This window comes from Chiloscyllium punctatum, chromosome 34 (genome assembly GCF_047496795.1).
Source record: "Chiloscyllium punctatum isolate Juve2018m chromosome 34, sChiPun1.3, whole genome shotgun sequence".
In the NCBI taxonomy this organism is placed as follows: domain Eukaryota; kingdom Metazoa; phylum Chordata; class Chondrichthyes; order Orectolobiformes; family Hemiscylliidae; genus Chiloscyllium; species Chiloscyllium punctatum.
Genome location: NC_092772.1, coordinates 59,637,659 through 59,650,961, shown reverse-complemented (window position 1 = coordinate 59,650,961; position 13,303 = coordinate 59,637,659). Strand labels below are relative to the sequence as shown.

The following is a 13,303-nucleotide window of genomic DNA, read 5'->3' as shown; positions in this document are numbered from 1 at the left end:
CTCTGCAGAATACAGATATTGGTGGGAAGAGAAAGATATCTTTGGTGGTACAGTCTGAATGAAGATGGTGGAAATTAGATTAGATTACTTACAGTGTGGAAACAGGCCCTTCGGCCCAACAAGTCCACACCGACCTGCCGAAGCGCAACCCACCCAGACCCATTCCCCAACACCTAAACCTACGGGCAATTTGACATGGCCAATTCACTTAACCTACACATTTTTAGACTGTGGGAGGAAACCGGAGCACCCGGAGGAAACCCACACAGACACAGGTAGAACGTGCAATCTCCACACAGAGAGTCGCCTGAGGTGGGAATTGAACTCGAGTCTCTGGCGTTGTGAGGCAGCAGTGCTAACCACTGTGCCACCGTGCCACCCACAAATGGCAGAGGATAACACGCATTATCCAGAGATTTTTGGGTGGAAGACAAGCACCCAGGGTTTTCTAACTTATTGCACTTGGAGGGGTGAGATTAAAGTGTGGAGGTGTGGGAAATGGAGGAGTTGAGCTTGTGGGAGAGGAAACTGTGGTACTTGAAATAGGAGGACATATTGGATGTCCTGGAGTGGCATTGCTCCTCCTGGGAGCTTTAATGACAGAGGAGGTGGAATTGGGAGTAAGGGTTCGTGTTTTTATTGAAGGCGGGATGGGAGGAGGTGTTGTCCAGGTAGCTGTGGGCATTGGTCCAATTGAAATAAATGTCCGTGGTGAGTTGGTCACTGGAGACTGAGATGAAGAGGTACGGAAAGGAGAGGCAGGTATCGGAGATGGCCCGTGTGAACTGGCAGTCAGGTGGAAGGTGTTAATTTGATGAAGAGTTCAACGTACTTGTGGGAGCATGAGGTGACGCGGATATAATCATCAATGCAGCAGATGATTGGGCGACACGGTGGCACAGTGGTTAGCACTGCTGCCTCGCAGCGCCGGAGACCCGGGTTCAATTCCCACCTCAGGCGACTCTCTGTGTGGAGTTTGCACATTCTCCCCGTGTCTGCGTGGGTTTCCTCCGGGTGCTCCGGTTTCCTCCCACAGTCCAAAGATGTGCAGGTCAGGTGAATTGGCCATGCTAAATTGCCCGTAGTGTTAGGTAAGGGGTAGATGTAGATGTAGGGGTATGGGTGGGTTACGCTTCGGCGGGGCGGTGTGGACTTGTTGGGCCGAAGGGCCTGTTTCCACACTGTAAGTAATCTTAAAAAAAAGATGAAAAGATGGGGGATCTTGCCAGTCTAACTGCAGATGATGGACTGTTCCACATATCCTACGAAGAGATCGAGATAGCTGAGGGCCCATGTGGATTCTCATGGCTACCCCTGTGTTCTGGAAGAGGTGGGAGGATTGGAAGGAGCCATTGTTGCTGAGAAGGGCCAGTTCCACCAATCGAATGACTGTATCAGTGAAAGGGGTCTGGTTGGGATTTTGCCTCCCAAATAAACCAGTAGGGGTTGCTCCCTTCAGTTTAAGCAGTTAGATTCAGTTAGGCATGGGCGGAACAGGTGCTGATTAAGAAGGGAGACTGGACTTGCTGGGAGTACAGTCACTGGACTTGAGAAGCACCTGATGATGGAAGGGGTGTGGATTTCATAAAAACCTTTAAAATTGTAACAGGACAAGACAAGGCAAATGCAGGGGAGTCCAGAACTTGGTGGGGGTGGGGATTCATCACTTAAGAGTACAACGTAGGCTACTTAGGCCTGAAATGAGGGGACATTTCCTCACCCAGATAGTGGTGAGTCTCTGAAATTGCTGCTAGAGAAATAATTGAAGGCAAAACTTTGCATGCTTTCAAGAAGGGGTTGGATATTGCTCTTACGGCTAAAGGGATCAACTGATATTGGTAGAATGTCCGAGGGGACTGAGTAACCTCTCTCTCAGTGGATAGGCATTCTTTGGAACATCCTTCCCCCGCGGGCAGTTGGCGTGGGCCAACGAATAAAATAAAAGATTTGGTATGCTTTTGATCAATAAAAGAGACACAGTGAAGGGAATAGACAGGCAGAATTGTGGAATTCAGTCCAGAACCAGAATGAATGTGGTCTTATTAAATGGTGCAGGATGGTTGATGGGCCAATTGGCCTACTCCTGCTTGCATTCATTAAACCAACTGAATGACAGCCAGTACATGTTCTGTAACATTGAGAGGAGATTCTGACATCAAAGAGAACCAAGCTAATATTATTATCATGGTCATTTCAATTTTAGTGTTCTCCCACTTCATATAAATTCATTTTGACGACAACTAGTAAAAGTTACAAGTAATGCAGCCACATGTTCAGAGAAAACATTAAACTGGGTATGTTATGTATCTTTGTATCTTCAGAAAGCAGATGAGGCCAAAACATTGAATGATTTTTTTTTTCCCTGAAGGAGACAGACAGAGTTCTTCTGGTAAAAGGGATCAGAGAGTATCAGGAGAAAGCGGGAACAAGGGACTGAGTTGGATGGTCAGCAGTTATCATATTGCATATTGGAATAGACTGGAGCGGTGAAATTGTCTATTCATCTACGTTTCTTTGTTTGGCATTCACTGTCATAGTGGTCAGTCGGGGCTGGACACAGGCATATCTGCCCCAGAGGTGTGAATTACATCTCTCAACAGGTTGATTAGAAAATAGCATCACTGATTTTGATGATGGATTCAATAAAGCATTATGCATAATTTTAGTTTGCTGTGCTTAGTGGAATAGCGACTACGGATTTAATATTATAGTTTACTTCATGAAGGAGTAAGCTGTCTCTAAGAATTACATGTAAGAACGTTCAGAGATGTACCTGTTGAATGGAGATGGTATCAGCTGACATGAAAACCCTGCTCATTCTCTGCCATGCATGAGATTAGCTTTTCGAATCCAGTGAGGTGAATCAGTGTCAAGGAGCTCTGTAATAGGCCATTATCAACTGTCCAGGAATGGATTGTAATATATGAAGAGTTTCTGGTGATCTCTCTCCCACTGATGGTCCATGTGATGTTTACTGGGGGATTGGTTCTGACTCTACAGGTACAAGTGAGGCTAATCTTGACATCAGTGCAGGCCGGACCAGATACTATTATAGGTGTTCCTATTAATGGGAAGAACAGTTTCAAATGATAAGCCTTTTAATCATACAGTTGTAACATTTACATTGAAGAGCTCTTTTTACTGACGAACTACAGAAAATGTTGGAATTAAATTCTGGAATCCTGACAGTGCAGAAAGAGGCCATTTGGCACATCAAGTCTGCACCAACCCTCCAAAAGTCATTCCACATAGTCCCATCCCCTCACTCTCTCCCATGGTTAACCCACTTAGCCTGTACATGCCTGAACACTCAGAGCAATTAAGCATGGCAAATCCACTTAGCATACATGTCTTCAGCAAGAATCTCGAGCAGCCAAAGGAAACTCACGCAGATATGAGGAAAATGTGCATACTTCGCACAGCAACCCAAGATTGGAATCAAACTCAGGTCTTTGGCACTGAGAGGCAACAGTGCCAACCACTGAAACGGTGCCAACCTATTCATTGATGGCAATTTACTTATCGAGGTTGTTCAAGTGAAATGTCCCAGATCATTTCAGATCCTTGTTGATCAGTCGAATTTCAGGCCAGCATCAGAAGCATAAGTTTACTTTGCCAGCTAACCTGGCACAGAACATTTTGTTTAAATCATTTTCTCAGCCAACGGAAGAATCAGACAATGAAGGAAGAGCCATTTCTCCCTTAAAAACTCTACTTGTATTCAGACTGTGATGCCTGTTCAGCATTTGAACGTTGCTTCCGTGATGGCATCATTGGCATTCTAACTTTAAAGCAGAATTGTATTTGGGCAATCACAGTTTTGAGTTGCTCCCTTTTCCAGTTGAGCTCTTACTTCACTGAAATGAAAAAGTGAATCCTGGCATGCTAGAGTCAAGCGGAGAGCAGATGCCTTGACACTGTATACGGGTGTCATATAGTAAGTGACTGCAAATTGGTGAGAACCACGTGAAATGCAAGTTTGACATTGAATGAATAGCATAAATATAATGTTGTACTTACATTGGCCATGCAGCACGGTGAGCTTTATGACATTTTGTTTCCTTTTCAAGGAAAACATATTGTTGTTACGTACTCATTTTATGAGTAATGTGCACCTTTGGAAAATGATATCAGTCTCAGCAGAAGGAATATTTGCAATGGTAGAGTTAGTTGTCTGAGTAATGGAGTAACTATCTGCAGCGATTAAATTTCAGGGCATGTGTTATGGAACAGGCCAGATATCCTCAAAATATTAAAAGAAGGTAGCCTAGACTCTAACGTTTCTTATTTTAAATGTACATGTGATGCAGGTATCCCAGGTCTGATGCAGTGAAACCCTCAGCTTTAAGCAAAATCGAACTTATTTAAGCACTGCAGTTAAAACATCAACACAAAAATACAGAATTTAAAATAAATATTGGAAAACTTAACTGACTCGATATGATAACTTAACTAAGGGGCTGTTCCAATTCCCATACCTTCCTATAAACATACTCATAGGCAAAAGTTAAATTCAAACAATGGTACCCAAAGGCAGGAGAGATTTAAGAGAGAGAAGCCAGTCACAAATCATCTGCTGAAGCATAGAACCTTTTTGCACTGTAGCAGCTTCTGCTACAGCTACCAGCAGCTTCTCTACTACAACTAAACCAAACAAGTTAACAAGTTCGAACGGGAGAATTGGCCTTCTCTCCAGTGATTGTTAAAGCATCCAGACATATTGGCATCTCTGCTTTTATGACCTCTCTTGAAAAAAAACCACAAGGACAAACTAACTCTGTTAGAGTTACTGAATTGTCACAAATTTCAGAAGCATAAGTTTCAATGCCAAAAGGCAGAAAGATCTGAAAATCTAGCCGTGAACTGATACGTGGCAAGAAGTAATTGACTGACACGAAGGCCGGGCAATGACCATTTCTGATAAGAGATAATCTAACCATTGCCTTTTAGCAATTGATGGCATTACCATGATTAAATTGTTAATTATCAACATTCTGGGGTTACCATTGACCAGATATTATACGAGGCTTACCAGAAAAATACCGAGACTGCAAGGGCAGTCAAGAGTTGGGAACACTGCAGCGAATAAATCATCTACTGACTTAATAAATCCAATCCACCATGTACAAGGCTCAAGTCAGGAGTGTAATGGAATATTCGTACTTGTCTGGACAAGGGCAGTTCCAACACCACTAATGAGGCTTGACACGATTCACGATGAAGTAGCCTGCTTAATTGGCACCATATCCAAAAAGAACATTTCCCTCTACCACCAACACAGCAATGTGCACCATCTTTGACACGCACTGCAAGAATCCACAAAGCTGCATTAGCACCATCCAAACCCATGACCATTACTAACTAGAAGACCAACAGAGCAGTTTCATGGGAACAATGTTGCCTGCAAGTCTCCCTACAACATCCTCGCGATCCGGACTTGGCAATATATTGCCATTACTTCAGTTTTGCTGAGTAAAAGATGTCAATATCCCTCCCGAATGGCATTCTGGCAGTACTCACAGCACATAGGCTGCAAGTGTTGAAGAAGGCAACTCACCAACACTATCTCAAGTGTAATTAGGGACGATCAAAAAATAATAGTCCGACCAGCAGCACCCACATTCCACAGATAAATTAAATATAAGGTTCGGATGCACCTGTTGAATTGAGTTTGTATTTTCTGACACTCACACCATTCTCACTCTCTGCCTTACACATAGTCAGCTCTTCAGATCAATTTAGGTGAGTCAGTGTTAGAGAGCTCTGAAATAGAACATTATTCTCTGTCCAGGAATAGACTCTAAAATCTAAAGTGTTCCTCATGATGTTTTGCCCATTTGTGTTCCATGTGATGGTTACTGGAGGTTTTGCTCTCACGATGCATGTACAAGAAGCCTCTTTCTTGGTATTGGTGCATTTTGGACCTTATACTATGTAGGGCTCATCTAACAAAAAATTCTCATTATCATGGTTGCAATCATCCACATGTATTCTTCCATTGTGGAGTGTATTCTACTTAACTAAATGGAGAAATTCATGAAATTATCACTGCTAACAATTTAAACACCAAGGCAGAATGGCAGTGGTGATCACCATCAATAGTGTGCTGTTGTCAAGTCAAAGTGAAGAATTGTATAATGTTAGGTCTACTATAACTTGCAATCCCATTGGCTCTTGAACATGCTGTTCCAAAAGAAAATCTCAAAACATTATAAGAACACCTCTTTGTCCATATATCATTAGTAGTCCATAAATGAAATCCTCCGTCATTATCTTTCTGACTCGCTCTCAGATTTCTGTAATTATGTTCTAGCCTACCATGCACCCACAGTTAAGGGGGCTGCACACGAATACCATACATACTTTTTGCATTTTATTACTACTTACAGATACCAAAATCTGTTTCCATATCTTGATTTTATGAACTTAAGTCATGCTTTCTTCTTGGGAAAATGTCATAATTGGTTAGCAAAGACATCCAATAGACTTCCTCCTGGATTCTTGTCATTCCTGAATGTCCTGAACCTCTCAAGGTTCATGTTCCACATAATGTCATCATGGAGCTATGTCTCCGTGAAAGCTACTAGATCATACTGATTCATTTATCCTCGCGTTCTCAGATCATCTGCTTTATTTCATATGTGATCTTTAGTCGGATGCACAGTCTGCAGCTTCATCCTTTTTTGCCTTAATAAGTTCTAATCTTATCTGTTGTTTTAATGTTAAATTTATGCTCTTCCTGGCACTGTCCTTTTATCATTTCTTTGTATTTTGCCTTAACTTGCTCTTTGATTTAACATATCGTTTCAAATTTGATATTTTCTCTCCCTATTCTGTTTTAAATCCTCTATACTTTCCTAACTAGCACACAGTAAGAACACAATTGGTTCCATCCAGTCAGTTCAGATGGAGTCTGGCCCATTGGTACAGATTCCAGTTTCTGTATTTCTGGTGACAGTACCCTTAAAACCGGAACACGCTTGTCTCACATCAGTCTTTCTGTCACATGGGTATCATTCTCTTCTCCTTCAACCTGTGGAAATTTGTATTAAGCTGATGCAATAGGCAGAGACTGTGACTTTTGAGGTCCTCCCACTTAATATGCTGTCTCGCTCCTCACAGTCGCTTTGCAGAACATTTTTCTCTGCTCTGCCCCCTTACTGGTACCTAAATCGGCAATCAAGCATAGATTCTCCTCCATCCTAGGAAAGCTTCTGGTGAGTCATAAGCTAATATCCCAAACTATCGTAAAAAGCAGCTGTCTGGACTCATGTTCATTGCTGTGGGCGAAGGAAGTTATAGAACCATGAACAATTGAAGTGTCATGGAGCAGAATAAGGCCATTTGGCCCATCATTTCTGCAACACATCTCCAAATTGGCAATGTGACATGGTGCAATACTCTTGCCTCTTCCCCAGACCCTTGTGTGTTGTTTCTACTTAAATAATTATCTAACTCCATCTTGAAAGTTTCAGTTTAACTTGCTGATGTCAAACAACCTCAAAATTCTGTACTATCGCCAAAACCATTGCATTCCTATTTACTGAGAATCGTTTCCCCTATCCCACCACACATTTTGCTTGAATAATGCTCTTTATTGCAATCCTTTTGTCATTTATCTGAACGAACCCACTTTTATTGAGGCAACTTGAAATGCTCTCATGTGTGTTAATTGCAAATGGTGAGAATCCTGTGTTCCTGTCCTTTGGCTCCTCTTACCTGCCTCACTTGTAGTCATAGTCACAGTCATAGTCTCTTGTTCCTGAATAATCAGTGTTTCTGAACAAAGAAACCTTGGAGTGCAGTTTCATAGTTCCTTGAGAGTGGACTCACAGGTAGATAAAATAGTGAAGAAGGCTTTTTTTATGCTTTGCTTTATTAGATAGGGTTTTGACTTTAGGAGTTGCCAGGTCATGTTCTGGCTGTACAGGATATTGGTTCCATCTTTTCTGTTCTCCCTCCTATCGAAACGATGTTGTTGAAACGTGAAAGGTTTTAGAAGAGATTTACAAGTGTGTTCCCAGGGTTGGAGGATTTGTGCGACAGGGAGAGGCTGAATAGGTTGCGACTGTTTTCCCTGGAGCGTCAGAGGCTGAGGGGTAATCTTATAGCGGTTTATAAAATCATGAGGGGCATGGTTAAGGTAACTGGACAAGGTCATTTGCCTGGGGTGGGAGAGTCCAGAACTAGAGAGCATAGGTTTAGGGTGAGAGGGGAAAAATTTAAAAGTGACCTCAGGGGTATTTTTTTTTTCATTCAGACGGTGGTGCATGTATGGAATGAGCTGCCAGAGGAAGTGGTGGAGGCTGGTACTATTAAAATATTTAAAGGCATCTGGATGGGTATGTGAGTAGGAAGGATTTTAAGGGATATGGGCTAACTACTGGCATTGGGAAATACATTAGGTTAGGATATCTGTTTAGCATGGACGATTTAAACCAAAATCGTCTGTTTCTGTGCTGTACATTTCTATGGCTTTTAACTCTCATGACCAAATCAGATGCCCCAAAATTTTAGAGTTGAGCATGCCTCCTGCTACTGAAAATCCAGATGAATCTTGGATACACACACCAACAGGTTTCGGGCCAACTTCTTCACTGCTGCTATTGTGAATGTGTATCCTATTTGGTTGGAAAATCACATTTTCACTGGAATTTTTAGTTTCCAAAGGAATTTCATAGGTTCTTTTTTTTGTAGTGATGTATTGATTGGAGATGGTTGAAGATTAAGTTTAGGACATTCTAAGACATTGGAGAATTGTCTTGCTATGTTATTTCTATTGCTTACTCAGTCTATCCACAGTTCCCAATTGTCTGCAAATGATCCTGGAGATTTTTAGCAGTGGGCGCTTCATGCGTAGACATTCTCTGCACATTTGATTCTCTCGCCAGTGCCAATGTTCCCAGGATTGTGTATTTAAAATGGGGAAAGAGTCGCGATTTCAAACAGGGATGTGATGTGTTTTTATTGTCTATTATCTCTATAATATCTAGACATTGAAGCTTCTAAATGTTGAAGAAAATCAGAATTGAAGGGTAATATGAAAGGCATGATGATGATTAATGATAAAACACAATGGGTCAGCGTGAATATTAGTTGCACGAGAAGATTATTAGTCCAGTGAACATCACAGATCAATGCTAGTACACAAAGCTTAACTCCTTCAGCCTTTAACAGATCAGTTTCACATTCTCATGTCTCTTGGCTTTTGTTAAAAAAAACTTGGTACGTGAAGGTACCATAGTCCCAGACTCTCAAAGGACAATCAGCTAGTGATGGGTTTAAACTGAAAGGTATCCCTGGGAAGGGGCAACATTGAGAAGGTGACTTTCTCAGCAACCCAGCTGTGGGAACAGAAACTACACAGTTGTTATTATTCAACATGTCACAGCAGCAATAAAGCCATTTGAGCAAAGGTTCCCAGCCGCACCTGAGAAAGTGATCATGGGCAGCCACCCTGAACTCGTTGTTATCAACTTGCAGTACATAAACCCAATATGATGTTTTGGATGGAATGTCAGAACTTTTACCCAGTGATCATGAAGCAATGACTCTGAGAACATTTCACTGTTAGTGGGTTCATTACTGAGGGAGTGCTTCACTCTTGCTGGGTCAGGAGTGAGGGAGCACCACACTCTCAGGGAGTCAGTACTGAGGGAGTATTGGACTGTTGTGGTTCAATACTATGGGGACGCTGAAATGTCAGGGAGTCAATACTGAGGGCAAGCACTGTTGGAGTGTCAGTACTGAGGGAATGCCACGCTGTCAGAGAGTCAGTCGAGTAATGGAGTCTTAGAGATGCACAGCATGGACATACGCTCTTCAGTCCAACTCACCCATGCTGATCAAATATCATTAAATAATCTAATCCCATTTGTCAGCACTTGGCTCATATCCCTCTGAACAATTCTTACTTATAGACACATCCAGACGCCTTTTAAATGTTGTCACTGTACAAACGTCCACCGCTTTCTCTGTCAGCTCATTCCATACATGCACCACCCTCTACATGAAAACATTGCCACTTATGTCCCTTTTAAATGTTTCCCATCTCACCTGAAACCTACACCCTCTAGTTCTGGACTCTGCCACCCCATGGAAAATTCCTTGTCTATTTAATCTATCCACGTCCTTCATGATTTTATACGCTTCTATAAAGTCATCCCTCAGCCTCTGACGTTCTTGGGAAAACAGCTCCGGCTATTCAGCCTCTCCCGATTGCTCAAACACTCCAAACCTGGCAACATCCTTGCAAATTTTTTTCTGAACCCTTTCAACTTTCACAACATTATTCCTATAGGAGGGAGATCAGAATTGCATGAAGTATTCCAAAAGTGCCCTAACAAATGTCCTCTACAGATGCAACGAGACCTCTCAACTCCTATACTCGATACTGTCACAAATAAAGGAACACACACTAAATGTCTTCTTCACTATCCTATCTACCTGCGATTTAACTTTCAAGAAACTATAAACTTGCAATTCCAGATCTGTTTGTCCAGCAACACTCCCTAGGTCCTTACCTTTAAGTGTATAAGTTCTGCCCTGATTTGCTATTCCAAAGTACAGCAGCTCACGTTTATCTATATTAAACTCTATCGCACCCTCCTTGGTACATTGGCCTGTCTGATCAAGATCCCATTGTATTCTAAGATATCCCTCTTTGCTGTCCACTACACCTACATTTTGGTATCATCTGCATACTTAGTAAATATACCTCCTATTTTTACATCTAAATCATTTTCATAAATGACAAAAAGCAGTGCACCCTGCACCGATGCTTGTGACACACCATTGATTACAGGCCACCAGTCTGGAAGGCAGCGCTCCACCACCACACTCTGTCTTCTACCTTCGACCCAGTTATGTAACCAAGTGAACATTGCGATTTCAGAAGATTATTTTTGAGGGAATGCTGCAATGTCGAACGGTCAGTAACAAGGGAGTGCTGTAAAGTCTCAAGATACAGTGAGGAAGGAGGAATAGCTGCTCTGTCGGAGAGTAAGTACTGAGGGAGCGCTACAATTTCAAATGACAAGTATTGAGGGAGTGCCGCCCTGTCAGAGGGTTAGTACTGAGGGAGTGCCACACTGTCAGAGGGTCAGTACTGAGAGGGTGCTGCACCATCAGAAGGTCAGTACTAAGGGTGTGCCGCTCTATCAGAGGGTCAGTATTGAGTGAGTGCCACTCTGTCAGAGGGTCAGTACCGAGAGAGTGCTGCACTATCAGAGGTCAGTACTGAGGGAGCGCCGCACTACCAGAAGGTCAGTACTGAGGGAGCGCTGCAAGATCAGAGGGTCAGTGCTGAGGGAGTGCTGCACTATCAGAGGGTCAGCACTGAGGGAGTGCCCACTGTTGGAGAGTCAGTACTAAGGGAGTGCCGCAATTTCAGAGGGTCAGTACTAAATATGTGATGCCCATTGTGCACTTTTGTGGGTCATATATTTCTGGTAAAACTGCATTACAACCTCATTCTCTCCTTTCATTCTGACTCGGCTGTGGAACTGACTGAGTAGAAGAGTGTGATTTTCAGTGCACAAAACACTGTCACAACAATAAGAAAACATTCAAATGTCCAATGAGCCCACGCTGTAGAAAGGAAACCAATTCCTCCTTTTAATTTTCATTCTGCCCACCAGTTTGAATATTTTTACATGGCTTTTATTCTTCCTTATGTGTATAATCGTCTCCAAATCTTTGATTGTTGCACAAGTTTTTTGTGACTGTGTTAAAGTGTGCGTTTATGTGAGTTTGAAGATGCCTGAGTGAATAAGCCAGTGCAAAACAGTGGAGAGTAGGAAGAGACTGGAATATCTGACTTTTCCCATTTCTTCCTCTACCTTTCCCTTTGCATCTCACAGATGCTCCTTTTTAAAGGCTCAACTCTGTCTTATCTTTGTTAACAGATTTATTGGGCAAGTCGCTAGTTTTCTCAATTCAAAGCGACAGGAATTCTCCCAGCTCACAGCGTTCACTCTCTGCCTGAGGGCTGCCTCAGAGGCGAAGCGAGGCTACAGCTTGTTCTCCTATGCCACAGCGACTAAGGACAACGAGTTGCTGCTCTGGCACAATGAGGACACCAGGCTGTCCCTTTACTTTGGCAGCAACATATTCCATTTCGCCCTCCCAGAGACCGATGCTCTGCTGAGACACTTCTGTGTGAGTTGGAAATCCTCAACTGGATTCATCGCTTTCTGGCTCAAAGGAGTCCAGAGTCTTCAGAAAGTTAGTAACAGAAGTGGGATGGTCCGAGGTGGGGGCACGTTTATCCTGGCTCAGGAACAGGACTGGGTCGAGGGCAATGCTGATAGCAAGCAGAGTTTCGTGGGAGAGCTGACAGATGTCCACTTGTGCGACCATGTCCTGTCAGCAAAAGACATGAAACTGCACAGTCAAGGGTGTCACAGCGCTGGGGGCAACATCATCACCTGGCACACAGTACCATACGAGAGCAGAGGGAACATGAATATGGAGGATAATTACGATTGTAACTTCTAAAAAATTGGGACTGTTTTGGACTTGACGGGGGCTGACTCTCCCACGGGCACTCCTACAAACAGGCACAAGTGCAGAAACACACAACCCACACAGACACACACACACACACACACAAAACGCACACACACACCCTAACACAACCCTCACACACACGCATTCCCTAACACAACACAAATATGAACACATACACACACACGCACATGCACACCCACACAATCCCAGATATACATCCATACACACCCACGGACACACATTCACGTACACAGATTTACACAAGCACACATACACGCACATATTCACACCCATCCACCCACACACATGCATATACATATACACAAACACACATGAACACATACACACACATACAACCATGTATAAACACAGCTACACACACCCACAGACATGCATACAAACACACACATATGCACATATGCACACAGACACACGCACAAACATATGGGAACATGCACACAATAACATGCGATGTCTGATCTGTGCATTGGCTGCAAGTGTTTTTGAATTTGAGTGTCAGAGATAAGACTGTTGACAGAGTCCCTTCAGTCAAAACCAGTCACGGATTGTAAATGTACCTTCTGTGATAATAAATATTTAATCTCTCTATATATATTTCTGTGCTTCCATGAACACAAAAGACTCAAACGTTCAGCAAATGCAGAGGTAGATTGTTTGTGAATAAACTGTCATGATCACCTTTAAATTCACGAACTCGCAATAAAAACAAAGCTTTTGCAGTTTTATTGCTGAGCTTTTTCTCTATGTCTCTCGAACATGCCCTTGCACCTCT

At 42.7% G+C, this 13,303-nt stretch overlaps 1 protein-coding gene across 1 annotated transcript in view; it reads left to right on the top strand.

Annotated features, from left to right (window-relative positions):
• The window catches only part of LOC140458972 (serum amyloid P-component-like), a 33,486-nt gene extending 20,988 nt beyond the window's left edge, over nt 1-12,498 (top strand). The window contains exons 5-6 of the mRNA XM_072553710.1: nt 11,517-11,573; nt 11,950-12,498. Of these exons, the coding sequence (XP_072409811.1) occupies nt 11,517-11,573; nt 11,950-12,498 (606 nt within the window). The remainder of the gene's footprint in view (nt 1-11,516; nt 11,574-11,949) is intronic.
• Nucleotides 12,499-13,303: the final 805 nt, after the last annotated feature.